This window comes from Marmota monax, unplaced genomic scaffold, assembly GCF_021218885.2.
Source record: "Marmota monax isolate L192 unplaced genomic scaffold, Marmota_monax_Labrador192_F-V1.1 WCK01_AAM20220418_F8-fsc00109, whole genome shotgun sequence".
Classification (NCBI taxonomy): Eukaryota; Metazoa; Chordata; class Mammalia; order Rodentia; family Sciuridae; genus Marmota; species Marmota monax.
In genome coordinates this window covers 2,336,256-2,350,609 of record NW_026695229.1, presented here as the reverse complement: position 1 = coordinate 2,350,609, position 14,354 = coordinate 2,336,256, and the positions used below count along the sequence as shown (strand labels likewise).

Here is a 14,354-nt window from a genome sequence, read left to right as displayed (position 1 = left end):
CTAAGAATGGACAATTTCAGTTAGCCTCTGATATATTCTTCAATTGATAAATACTTCTCACACCCTCAGGTCCTGCCCACTGAGAATGAGCAGGGTCAGAGGAAATAAGTTCTCCCTGGAATGGGGGAAGGACTCAGAATGGAATAACCTGAGATCTGATGGGGTTCTGAGTCAGATGTCAGGCTGTCTTGGTGGAAGACAATGCAGCTAACCTGAAGATGTGCACCTGGAGGATCTGCGGCAGTGCAGAGGTACCTGGAGACCCACGGGCTGGGAGCTTGGTGAACAATGAGTGAAGGCGCCCTGTTCACCATCCAGCAGGGTCATTCAGAATTCTGCACTCAACCTGAGCCTTCAGGTAAACAGAATTCCAGACCTATTTGAAATTATGTCAGAGCTAGTTACATTCTTTTATCTGATCAAAAGCTTATAGGATTTCTGAAAGCTGTGTGAAGTTTTGCCAGGGCTTTTAGGCTGGATGGAAGATTCCCCATTTTGGTGTTGGCTGTATACTGGGGCCCAAAGCCTCATGACTAGAAATTGTGGGTAATGACAACTCACAAACAGAACTATAAAGAGCAATGCCACACTCAGAACTGCTTAAATACAGATTTATTGCAAACCAACACAGAGGAGCCGGAGCAGCTTTGCAGGCTGGACACCCCACTCTCCTGGGACCCTGGACAAGGGGGACGAGTCACCCCATTTTCCTCAGACCTCAGCTGGTGGGATTTAGTGGCCAAACTGCGGCTGTCGTGTCTAAAAAGAGAAAATAGGCAGTGCGCCAGCTCCAGAGGCTAGACAGTCCAGCAGGAGCCCCAGCTTGGAGAATCATCCCCCAGCCTGGCTAGGAGTGAGCCAGGCCAGGAACAAGGATTGTGGGCCCAGAACCCACAACCACACTGTGTACCCAAGGACCAGACCAGGCTCCTGCCACACAGCTAACACCCAACGCTGCCCATCTCAGCTACTCTTTCCTAAACACTGGTTTACTGTTTGTTAAAGAAGGGCAGGGACTGGGAAGAAATGCAACACAGAAAGTAAATCCAGGCAAAAGGAAGACAAGTCAGAGAAGTGAACAACTCAGTCTCCCAAACAATGAGGAGCAGGGCTCACACACCTCATCCCTCCTGGAAGACTGTCCACAGGGAGGGGGGCAGGGAGGAGGCAGCCAACTCAGGAATCACAGATAAGATGGGAGACATGCACATTCATCCCGAGACCTCTTTTTTGTTAGGTGTGACAGTTGTATGGGACAGTGTTTTGCAAATCCTAGGACCTTGATGAAACTTCAGGAAAAAACAACAAAGGTTTCTTCAGAATCTCTTGAAGGTGAATCAGTTCTGCTTCCTGGGGTTCAAGATCTCTTCAGAAGGGGCCGCACTAGCTTGGTGACAATGTCAGACAGCAGAGCTCTCACATTTCAAAGGGGGCATTTGGGGTCCTCTGCTCTCCCTTGACAGTCAGTATGACATTTTTGGACCCATAGAATACCTCCCAGAATGTACTTAAAAAAAAAAAAAAAAAAATATATATATATATATATATATATATATATATATATATATATATAATTTGTTTTTTAGTTGTAGTTGGACACAATACATTTATTTTATTTATTTATTTTTATGTAGTACTGAGGATCGAACCCAGGGCCTCATATATGCTAGGTGAGTGCTCTACTGCTGAGCCACAACCTCAGCCCCAGGATGTACTTTTTATAAGGGCTGTCAGCCACCACTGTAAACAGAAATCTAGCCCAAAATGACTACAACAAACTAGATCCTGTCGACACAGTTCAATGTGGAAGCCTTTGGAAGGATGTCCCACCAACTTGTTCTCCTAGACAGTCCCTCTTGAGCATTTGCAGAGAGCTTGCAGGCCAGTGCTCTTTGCCAAGAGCAAGTTGCCCAGCATCTTTAGGCTTTGACTCCAGCTGGCCGTGGGTATAACCAGGGTACAAAGACTTGTGGTGTGACTTATTTTCATACACTGAGGCTGCCAGCTAGGTGAATGGACAGTGCTGGGCACTGATTATACCACATTCCTGGTAACAGGCAGAGAGAGTCCTGTAAGTACTTAGAGCACCTGGAGCTCAGCCCCTCAGTCAGGTCTTCATAACTTGGCTAGAGTCAGTGCTGTGGCTCAAGGCATGGGCTTAGGGATACTGAGATGGTGCCCATTCCCTGGACAACAGGGGGGACAGACTAGGAGATCCAGGGAGCACAATCCAGTGCCTGGTATGAGGGTCTTCAATTTCTTGGGATCTGTCACAGTGGGACAGTGTGCCTTCGTGCCTGTATAGAAATTCCTCTTCCTGAGGCACCCGAGGTCAAGGCTGCTCAGGGTTATGGCTGACATGATCTGCCAATGAGCTGCTAGACCTGGTGTGGTCTCCTGAGGATGCCTGGTTCTTGCCCATGCTTTGACATAGCACATCCAAAGAGGTCACACAGGGAGCCAAGCAGAGTGTACCATGCAGTGGTGGCCAGGCTCAGTTCACTTTAACAAGAAACAAAGCAAAGCAGCCGCAATCCGAGGGCAGACAGAATTCCCACTGCATCCGGGCCTGAGACCAGAACCCCAGACTTTCTCCCAACATCAAGAATGTGAAAATAGGACTGCAGTTTCTGCTGTTCTGCCTATGTGGCCGAGGCAAACAGAGCACATTTACAAATGGATGAGCAAGACTGCACGTGAACATACCTAATGAGGTCAAGGGGTACGGTTTTCCCACAGCGGCCCCAGCAGCAGCTCCACAGCTGTTCCCCACTTGCCTTCATGCAAGTGCTGCACCCCACACACTTCAACTTTGGCTTCGTCCAAGAGCCCAGCAACTCCCCACTCCCAACCAGAAGAAAAGCAAGCAGAATAGCATCAAAACAACAGCAAGCAGAGAGCAAAAGAAATGCTGCCTGCAGTGGCTGGTTGCTGTGGAGACAAAGCATGTGCTCTCAGTTTACTGGGACGTGTCCCTCCTGCATTTCAAACACCTTCATTCAGTGTTGGCCTCAGCGGCCACCAGGCAGCAGCTGGCCCCGCACCTTCTCTGGAACAGCCTGGAGGTGCAAGGTCAGGGTTGATGGCCTGGTTCACCCTTGAAAGAAAGGATGGCTAGGGGTGAATGAGACGAGCAAGTCCCTGGCACACAGGGAGCTGAGAGAGAGGGACAGCTGAGAACAAAGCCTCTGCCTCCCTGCTGGCGAGTTTCCTTTCCTTCTGGTCATTAAAACTGCACAGCCCCCGGGGAGATGTTGAACATGGCTGGGTCGAATCGCTGGCCTCGGAAGGGAGAGCCTTCAGCATCCCACCCCTTCTTCAGCATCTCATGGACTTTCTACAAACAGAAAATAGAGAGATTAAAGGGGATCACAAGGGACTGCATGCTTCCTCCCAGAGCAGATGGATTGCAGGAACAGAACTGCTTCCTCAGGGATTGGGAACTTGCCCCGTAAGACAAACTGGCTGGAGGATCGTATACCCTCCAGCAGCTCAAGACCAATGGAGGCACTGGGTGACTGCCAATTCCTGTAAGACTGCGCTCCCCACAGACTGAATTTCTAATCCTCTCTTCTGTCTCCAGTAAAGCAATGACAGCGCTCTGTGGTTCACGTCTTCTTTCCCTTTCTACCAGGATTTCTGTCCAAATTCCAAACAGCCTACAGAGCCTAGAACCCCCACTAGGCATTTTCCCGTACCGCCTTCCCAAAGGAAAAAGTTCTTGTCATTGACAACTGCCATCATCAGACAATTCAAGGTTGACCCAAGATGTGGTGCAGGAGGAGAGACCTCAGAATGTCCAGTAGGGAATCCACCAGGCAAGAATGTCCCACTATTTCCTTGGGGACCTAGTCAGGGGTGACAGACTTAGCTCCTTTCTAGCACATGACCACTGCAGAACGCCTAGCCTCCAAGGGTCAGCAAGCAGACCATAGCAGTACGGCCGTAGTCAAGGGACATCAGGAAGGCTGTAACCCTGAGGGAGGCACCTGAGCCTAGGCTGGTGGGCCAGCCCTTCTCTAAGCATCTGTCCTCCTCACCTGGTCACTTCAAGTGTACCCACAGATGGGGATGATCTCTTCTTTCAACCACAAGAAATGAAGAGGCTGACGTGTATAGGGCCAGGGGTTATCCCACCAATGGAGTCTGTGGTTTCTGTTGCAGAAAGCCTGAAGAACAGGCCTAGAAGACAGATACACAACTCCAACAAAAATTCCTAGCATCTGGTAAAGCTTCTGGATTTTCCGTACCACAGCTTCTCCTTATAAAATAAAACCTTCCTGACAAGGGGACTTTCTTTTTCCTAGTAGCAATGAGCATGTTGGATCCGTAACACGTATTAGGGACTGATCAGTATTCTCAACTTCTTAGAGATAACTCAGATCAGAGCCAGACCACTTTAAGGCACTGCAGTGTGGTCAGAGCAATTAGCGCATACCAAGTGACAGGGGTGGCAAGGAGGACTTCAGGAAGCCCTTCTGCACAACCCTGATGGCCTGGCCAACAGGAAGCATGAAGCTGGATAGTCTCAACCAAACACAAGAATGGACCTGACATGCTAAGCAAGAGGCCAAGGAGGCCTCTATGCCTTAACAGAGCTGTAGTCAGCTGGAGGGTGAAGGGCAGCTAGAGGGCTAACAGTTACAGAGCCGTACAGCAGCCTCCTCTCACCCCAAGAGTCTGGAGGCTGTGTAGAGGCTCAATGTAGGAAGCCAGATGTAAGGAGATTTTTAGACTTGATCTTAAAATTGTTGGAGCCCAGGGAGTCAGGATCAGTGTCCAGACCTTCCCTGGGGCAAAGGTGGAGAGTAGACATTCCTGTACGTCACCAAATTCACTCGTAGGTCCAGCCATCATATTAATGCTGGCATATGCTTGTGCAATGTCAGTTACTGACTTTTAGGGTGAGTTCCACCCAGCTGGAGATATTCTAAATAGACACCTCTGAGTGCAGACTGAACACCTGTGCACTCCACCCTCCCTTTCTAGATGAGAAACCTGCTCAAAGAAATTAAACTGGGGAAAAAGATGAAGGGGAGTAAACTTGTTAATCTTGAGAAGAGGTGAATTCACAGTGACATCAAAAAATTTAAAGCAACAAAAGAAAAGAGTTATCATTTTGAAATTAAAATGCTTCAAAATACATAGCATCTGTGGCATTAGAAGCACAATTTGAAATCCTGGCAAATTTAGAAAACTCTGAGTTCACACCATAAATGGGCATCAATGCCAGAGCACGTTGGTAACTGTGACTACGCTGATGTGCGCAGCAGATGGAGGCTGACAGGAGAACCTGGCCCTATTTCCATTCTCTCTACTAGTGAGGCCTGATGATCCTAGCGCAGCGACCTTGACCACCCACCTGACTTTTTGGAGGGTCTTTCTGCCCATGAGGTACCCTGATAACAAAGAGTAAAGTGTGACTAAATTATATGAGGCCACATAAGGGTATGGACCTTTCTGGGTCTATTTCTTCATTTGATAAAAAAGGAGCTAAGGATATTTTATATGGAACCCATAGGTTGTCAGGGCCCGCATGAACTGAGAACCTTTCCCCAAGCTGTGCCAAGACCAGTGAGGAGCTGACACTTTGGCATTGGTGTCAGGCAGGTTGTGGGATACACATTCTTCTGAATGACAACAGTTCCAAGAAGGGGGTTCATTAAGACCCACAGCCTAGGGGCTTGAGGCTCTCTGGTCATCTAAGAGTAGGTCAGTCCTGGTGAGGAGTCACCCAGAGTCCTACTCATTGGCTGCCAATCCTGGGCTGCTGAGGGTCTCCCAGGGTAGACCTTTGGGCAAGGTCATACAACCCCTCAAATATCGGCATGCTGCTTGGACCATGTTGCAAGTTCATGGCTGAATCAGTTTAGACTCAAAACACAGATCTATGCACTAGACTATAGTGTCCTTAAGGTTCTTCTTTGGATATTTCCTAACTGAGTTACTTTCCAACCCCTAAGCTCTCCAGTGCTGGTCACAATCAGTTGTCCAGCCGTCTATAGATGTAGCAAGCCATCTATAGCCCAATGCAGTGCTTTTTCCTCTATAGTACCCTGGAGTCCAGGGGGAGGCTGCATGTAAGTGCACAAATACATGGTGCACATGTATGGTATATGCTGCTGCTACTTCTTGCCCGGTGAAGCCTATCTGTTTTGGTAAAACTTTCCTGGAAGCTGCCTCAGTTTTCTAGGGATAAGCAGCAGATGATTCTGTTCCTAGTCCTGGGCAGTGGGCAGAATAGCAGTCACCAGAACAAGTCGCCCTCCGACCCCCCTTCCCCCAACAGGACCCCAAGAATGAGAAAAACAGAGCATCCTTTTCCTGAAGAGGACCATCAATAAGACTGCAAAGCTGGACTGAACTAGTCTTTGGAGAGATCAGATTTAAGTGGCAGGACTCTCCATGCTTTCAAGGCAGATCTGTGTCTGCCCTTGCTGAGGATGCAGAGACTAACACCATGTCCAGCTCATGTCAGCTCTCAAGGACAGTGACACTGGGCAAAGCCAGAGGACATCAGCACTGAGTATAAAGAAGGGAAAGAGAGAATGAGCCAAAGGTCAAGAAGAAGGAAGGATACAGGGAGGGGAAAAAAGGAAACAGAGAACAAGAAGCCCCAATACTCCATGTAGATCCTGTACTATTGGCAACTCCCAGACAAATGACATTACTGGTATTTTGCAGATTACATCTGCAAGAGATGTAATCACAGGGACCTTGAGGGCAGAGATGCAAAAAGTTGTAGAACATTCTAGCTTATATCATATATCATAATTAAGTCTACCAAGACCTCACTGAAGCTTGGCGCAAATATAGCTGAAGACACAATAAATTTAAATTTTTAGTGTTTCTCTGTAACAAAAACTTGATGTTGGCATCTGGGGAAGATGTGAGGATCTTGGGTCCTTGTCCTCTCTGTCCTGTGGCACAAATATATGCTTCTGAAGAATTCTCACTTTCTCAGCACAATGGGCATCTGCATGTATGCTCTCCAGTCAAAATAGTTTCTCTTTCCCGGGAAGTCAACCTCAGCCCTCTGAGTGCTGACCCCAGACACAGGATGGACTGGTCCTCAGGCCCTACCCACAGGGCAAAGGCTCACAGGCAAGGGCAGTGGCTAGCTTAAATTGCAATCACTTAGTTCTGGCTGTCCACATGATCTGAGATGATGCTGGGAGCTTTCTGTGACTTCTGTACCACAGAGACCCTGAAGAGATGTTGTTCAACCAAACTGTGCCCTAGGTGAAAAAGGGGGCCAAACCGAAAGGAACATTCTCTTCCACAGAGGAATGGGCTGAGCTGAGGGAGCCAGGTCCACAAGGACAGGAAGGTCTGAAATTAGATCTGGGGTCAAACCCTACCCAGGCTGCTTGAGCTGCCTAACCACATTCTGAGACCTTGAAAACTCAATCTTGGGGCTAGGGATAATGCTCCAGTTGGTAGAGTGCTTGCCGCACACGCACAAGGCCTTGGATTCAATCCCCGACACCACACCAAAAAAAAAAAAAAAAAAGCAAGCAAGAAAGAAAGCTCAATTTTGCTTTTGTGGGTGGGGGGAACCATCATTCCAGGAGTAGTGTGCAGAGCCTACAGCTAGCCAACCCACCCTACACATACATAGTATGTGCTCACTACATGCCCTGGTGTGGCAGGGCCTAGGAAGGAGAGGAAAGCAGCAAAACTTCCAGGCACCTCAACTTTATAGAGATAGGGACATATCTGTGAAGATAGGAAACAGTGTCTGACAAAGCAGCAGAGTATACAGAAGCCCCCAATATGTATTGCCACCCCAAAAAGAAAGGGACAAACCACAAAGTGAGGCTTCTTCCAGAGACAAAGAAGAAAATATGAATCTGTGTGGCTTTTTGGACACTGACCCATGCCCAGCAGCTGACCCTTCCCTACTGATCCAAGGCTGTATTTGGTCCATGTGCATGCTGCTGTCCAAACCTACAGCACTGTATGGATAAACCCTGGAAGGTGACAATAGGAAAAGCAGCCTTTTCTTCCCTAAGGAGCTACCTGTAGGATTATTAAAATAAGGAAAAGTGAACATGTTTTTCTAATCAATCATTTTCTTTGATGGGTCGGACATGAACCAGCCTCCTGATCCCCCAATAGCTGCTGACCTCATACCTCCCCAGTCACAGCCCCAACATTCATTCACAGTGAGTGAATTGCTAGCTACCTGCCTTATATCAGGCCCTCCACAGTCAGAAACCAGGCTGGCCCTACAGGCTGGCTCTCCCCTCCTCCACTGAGGGGCCCATGGAGCTCTAGGCAAGTTATGTGTGGATGAGGCACAGAGGTAAGAGCTGTCAACACTAGACATTTCTAGGCTCCAGTGTGGGCAGGGCACATTGCATAACATCCTTCCAGGTCCTGCCTCCTGGGCTCTTGGCTTGGATATGAGAATGTGGCTGGAATACCAGTGTGTACCAATCCTTAGGCAGGGAACAGGTGATAAAAGCAGGTAAGATGGGGCCCCTCCTGGGCCTCCTGAGCCAAGACTGGCAGGGCAGCTTGTGGTACAGCAGGCTGAAGCAAGGCTGGCCCATCCACCACCCTCCTCCCCACCACCAACACTGCCCACCCCTCTGCTGCTAGCAGTCTTGTCACCAGGGCAAGGAAGACCATAGTGTGCATACCAGCTCATGGCTCTGAGGCTTGCCCTGTAGCTTCTGGTGGTAGTCAAAGGTGAGCCTGTCTAGGACTGCCTGCTCCTCCTCGTCCACAGTAGCCATGGAGCGCTCCTTGTTGATCTTGTCGATGTCAATGGGCTCCTCTCCCTCCAGGATGGCACTCCACCAGTACTCACCCACCTTGCTCAGGTTCACCTGGGACAAACAGGATAGAGAACTATATTAGGGATGGGAACTGACAGCCATAGGCCAGGTCTCCAAAGCTAGGGACAGAGCAGAGAGGCTGCTGAGAGACAGACATTTCAGGGTGAGACCAGGATCAACCATTCAAAGGAAGGCACCATACAGGAAAGTGTGCCAGAACACTCTCAGGCACCTTTGAGCCCAAGAACATAATGGGAGCAAAGAGACCTACATCTTGCAGGTACCCCAGACCTTCACCACCAGGTCCCAGATCCTCAGAGTCAGAATGATGCCGACAATATATGCCCACTCTGTCCATATTCACAAGAGGATATTCTCTTAAGAGATACTCCTGGCCCATCTGGACCTTGTCCTGGTCCACCCTAGCCTGCCACAATCTTGCCATGAAAAGCCTATCTGCAGTGGGCAGTGGTGCATGCCTGTAATCCCAGTGACTCAGGAGACTGAGAAAGAAGGATTGCAAGTTCAAGGCCAGCTTCAGCAACTTAGCAAGCTACTGTCTCAAAACAAACAAACAAACAAAACAAAACAAAACAAAACAAAAATATATATATATATGTAAACTAAAAATTTTTTAAAAAGGGCTGGGGATGTAGCTTAGTTGTAAAGTGCCTCTGGATTCAATCCCCAGTAATCTCCCTGCCTCACCCCCACAAAAAAAGTGCCTCTCCAGATCTTTACTGCCTATTTGGATCTTGTCCCTGCCCAACTCTTATAAACTACCTCCTACCTCAATGATCTTTCTTGCTTCCAAGAGTTTCCTGCCATCTCTTGATGTTCTTCCTTGCTCCCTCACTGCAGTTTCACTTGGCTTTTGAGTTTCTGTTATTATGAGAACACCAGTCTCCTGCCATGTTTAGGTGACTGGGATTATAAGATGAAGAGCTTGGCCTAATGTATGACAGAATCTCCCAGGGCCCCCTCACTCTCCAACATGGGGCCCACGTGCCCATCTCCATTCCCTCCCTAGAGCTGGGCTTGCTTTCTGTGGGAGTTCTCCAGCTCCACAGACGGAGATGGCTCTGGGAGAAGAAGCCCCATTAGGAGTGCCCCAAACCTGGTCCATGCCAATTTGGGCACCTCTCCAGGAAAGCCCAGACTCACCGAGCCTCACGGTACAGTCCTTAGTGTTGAGATCTGCAAAACTCATTACAGAAACACAAAGCCGAGCGGGACTAAAGCAAGGGAGCAAGGAATTAGCCGTGTACCATAGTTTGTGCCCAAGGGCACCTGCTGCTCAGTCTGCCACGGAGACAAATGGCAAGGCCCCAGATCCACAGAGACAAACAGAAAAGAGCCAGGACACACTATCCCCTGAGGTCAGTCGTCATAGGGATGCACAGGGACTGGGCAAACTGGCTGTATCCCTCATGGTCAGTAGCTGGGTTCATAAAAAAATTCTTACCAGAGAAACCATGAAGGAACAAGTGGATTTTTCCCCACCTTGTCCTGTGACTCCAGTGGGATGAAACTGTTTAATCCTCACAGAAGGGAGAAAAGGTGGCAAGGACTGCCAAGTGAGGGTAGCTCTTCTCACAGACGAGCATCTAACAGAACCACTGACCAGGGGTGAAAGCCACACTCTAGGCAATCATGACAGATGGCCAAGAGTATCCACAGAAGGTGCCACCTATTTAATCAGAGATGTTGTGCACCCCATAGGGAGCATGGTAGTCCTAATAAGGTCCCTCTACCTCCCACCTTTGAGCCCCTGCTGACCAAACCCACCCACACCATGCTGGGCACTTGGCCCTGCAGACCTCTGGACTAACTCCCCATAAACTCCTTCTCTTATATAAGAGGGTGAGGTGGAAGGGGCTGTAGAACACACACAGAAGGGAAAGTTTTTCAGAACTAGGAAAATCAACACAAAAACTTGCAATCATGACATGAGGTCAGCATCTCAAAAACCTCCACTCCTGGCTCCCAGAGCAGAGGGGGAGTAAAGAAAAGGGGAGATTGCATATGCCACCAGATGACAGCTTCACTAATAAATGATTCCTGTTCTGCAATGCCCAATTTAAATTCAGGATGAAACTTCCAATCCAGATACTCCACTGAGCTGACCTATTGCTAACTTCAGTTTGTACCTCCAGAGACTCCAGGCTGAGAACTCTGCCCCATCTTTAATGAACAGAAAGCATAAAAAACAAACAAACAAAAAACCCTCTCAGGTGGGAAATACACTGTTTCCTGTTTCAGAGATTTTTGAGGCACTTATAAAACTGTAAATTCTGAAAAGATTTTTAAAGTTTTTACTATTATTTTCTTTAGTAATTATCATTACTGAGAACTACACAACATACTATTAGAATTCAGAAGCCCTGTAACATGCACACTATTATCCCTATTTAGTAAGGGCAAACCCTCCAAATCCCAGGTATGCCAACAGCCCACTAATAGCATCCTGAGGTCAGCTGGTTGACACAGCAAGTCTGGGGGCCCCATTGCTGCTGTTGGGCCTTTATACACTGCAAGACCAGACGCAGGACTACAGACATGCCTGACTTCAGTGAGCACAGTAGGAGATGAACTGAAGATAATTCACTGGTCTGCCCAAGAAGAGGGAGAGGGCATATTTTAGGAAGGGGGCTCATTCTGTCTGTTCAGCAGAAGGGAGAGGACTCACCACCATGTCCTTGTGTCCACACATGCATTAGCAAACCCAACAAAAATTGAGAAGAGCCTTGTACTTTTTTTCATCAGAAATGTTTGATCTGTATTTAGATTTCATAAAATTTATAATTAAGAGCAGATTCATATGCTCATGTTGTTTCAAAAATACTTAAAAGTTTTCCAATGACTATATCAAGTAGATTTTAAAATAAAATTCATTTAAGTAAAAACATCCAGTTCCCTCCAACATGTCCAGGGCATACCTGGCCACCATAAGTAGCCAGGTATACTGGATGGTAGGGTCTTGAAGATGGCTACCTTGCTGTCTGATGCCTCTCATGGGCACCACTGATATATCTTGAAATGAGATGTGAGTTTCACTTTGTAAAAATATTCTTTTTAAAAAATACATGTTTTTTTTAGTTGTCAGTGGACCTTCATTTTATTTATATGTGGTGCTGAGAATCGAACCCAGTGCCTCACACATGCTAGACAAGCGCTCTAACACTGAGCTATGACCCCAGCCTTAAAAATATACTTTTAAATTAAGGTGAAGTTTAATAAAACATAAAATTTTATTCATAGGCAAATGATTCAGTAGCATTTAACACATTCACTAGAGGGTGCAACCATCACCTTTATCTTCAAAATATTTTCATAAAAAGAAGCCCTGTACTCAGTGGTCGCTCCTTACTTCACCCTAATCCTTCCCTTAAGCACCTTTCCCCCTACCTCTGGCAACTGCGAATGATTTGTCTTTATAGGATTTACCTATTCTGGACATTTTACACAAATGAAATCCTACAATATTTGTCTTTGTGTCTGGCTTATTTCACCTAATCCTTAAGGTTCATCCATCAGAACTACACTCCATTTCAGGTTGAATAATATTCCATTCCATGGATACAACACATTCTACTTATCTGTTCATTTGTTGCTGGATACTTGAGCTGTCTCTACCTTTTGGTTATTGTGAATAATGGTGCTGAGAACATTTGCGTACATTTACCTAGGAATGGAACTGCTGAGTGATATGGTAATTCTACATTTAACCTTTTGAGAAACCACCAGATTGTTTTCCACAGAGGCTGTACCATTTTACATTCCCACAAGCAGGCATAAGGGTTCCAACTTCTCTACATCCTCGCTGACACCTGCTATTTTTGTTATTACAGCCATTCTTAAGTGTGTGACTGGCACCACTTGTCCTTTACCCTGACTGCATGTAAACATGCCTGCTCCTCTGCCTTCAGTAGACCTCTCATCACTGTAGAGGCCTGAGCTGCCTTCAGTGCTGAAGCAGCAAACAGGACCTGAGGTTCTTATAAAGGCCCAGAAGACCAATGTCTCACTTCCAAAATTTTAGTAAATATTTATTTAGCACTTTTAGATTAATCTCCTAGTACTCTATTATTTAAGAATAATCAAACTAGTAAAAAGAGTAAGATTAATGGCATTATTAACATGATAATCATCCTCAATGAGTTCATTCTAACATTCTTCTTCACTTCATTAGTCTGTCTTCCTCCACACTGGTCCCTTGAAGAATTCACCTCTCATTCTGGCCCACAACCCCCAAATGTAGGTCCCCATCTGCTTTTCTTTAAATGGCCCCATGCCCCAAAAGTCTTAGAGCTGACTAGTTTCTTTACGCTCGGAATCTCCTTACATTCTACATAACTGCTCTTGTTTCCCATATTTAAATACTTTCCTTGGAAGGTACTTCTAGGAGGCCTCAGATCTAAATCTTGGGGCATTTAATCTTCAAAACTACTCAAGGGTTCAGAGTACACAGATCTTTCAAAGCCATCTCTGATATCTGGGCCAGAATGGGGGGCGGGGCAGAAGGATCAAAAGGACAGAGGAGAAATGTTCCCAGAATGGACTTCACAGGTCCCTAGCTAAGGACAACACCCTTGGACAAGTAGTCTGATGATTTGCTTAGTATTTGACTTGTTTTAACATTTTGTGACTTTTTATAACAAGTCACTATTGTGGTGGTATAGTGTGCACACAGTAACTCACCGCTTGATATTACATCTCCCTGAGCCACTGTAAACCCCTATACCCTAGGCACCCTATTCCCCTTCACCTCAGCCTATGACGTTCATCTTGTGTCCATCTTGTCAGTGTTCAGAATGCCATTACAAAGAATCATATAGCTTACAGCCTTGTGTCTGTACTTCCTTCCCTGAGTATGTAGGCTTTGACATCTGGCCAGACTATTTCATGATGCAGGTGACCACACATCTGTCCATGTTCATGTGGGTGTTCCCAGGGTTTGGCAATTAGATAAGAAGCTGCTGTGAAAAAATCTTCATGCTTCCATTTTTCCTTGGTTGGCACCAAGAGTGCAGTGTCAGGCTGTGTCCATACTGGTACATGGTGTCCACGCTCACTAGCAGTGCAAGAGCTGTGGCCAGCACTGTAGCTACTCCAGGATGGCACCTTTGGCCTCTCAGTAGCCATTCTCATGGAGGTAAAGAGGCATCTCTCGGTCGTTGTGATTTCATTCCCTTAATGATACTGAGTTTCCTTTGGTGGGCTCAGAGTATAAGCTCATGTTTTTTTAAACTTTTATTTGGAAATAATTTCAAATTTGTAAGTTGCTACAACAAAATAAGTACAAAGACAGTCATACAGGTGTTTAGTCATACAGGTGTACACTCTGTCCAGCTCTGTATGTGTAATATATGAATATATAAAACAAACATAATGGCTTTTCTGAACCATTTAAGAGGAAGCTGAATCTGTTTTGGCCCTCTGCCCTATTATTTTCCCTCCTTGGTAATGGAGATGGAACCCAGGGCTTCATGCATGCTAGGTGAGAGTTCTACCCACTTCCTGCCCTTTGCCCAAAGGTAAACCTTCTCCTAACGGTAAACAGTTTTC

The 14,354-nt window shown here is 46.7% G+C and overlaps 1 protein-coding gene across 1 annotated transcript in view; it reads right to left on the bottom strand.

Annotated features, from left to right (window-relative positions):
* Window positions 1-597: 597 nt before the first annotated feature.
* The window catches only part of Nudcd3 (NudC domain containing 3), a 109,431-nt gene continuing 95,674 nt past the window's right edge, over window positions 598-14,354 (bottom strand). Inside the window, exons 5-6 of the mRNA XM_046437830.2 lie at window positions 8,649-8,837; window positions 598-3,337 (exon numbers count right to left, since the gene is read on the bottom strand). Coding sequence (XP_046293786.2) covers window positions 3,227-3,337; window positions 8,649-8,837 — 300 coding nt within the window. The 3' untranslated portion in view covers window positions 598-3,226. The remainder of the gene's footprint in view (window positions 3,338-8,648; window positions 8,838-14,354) is intronic.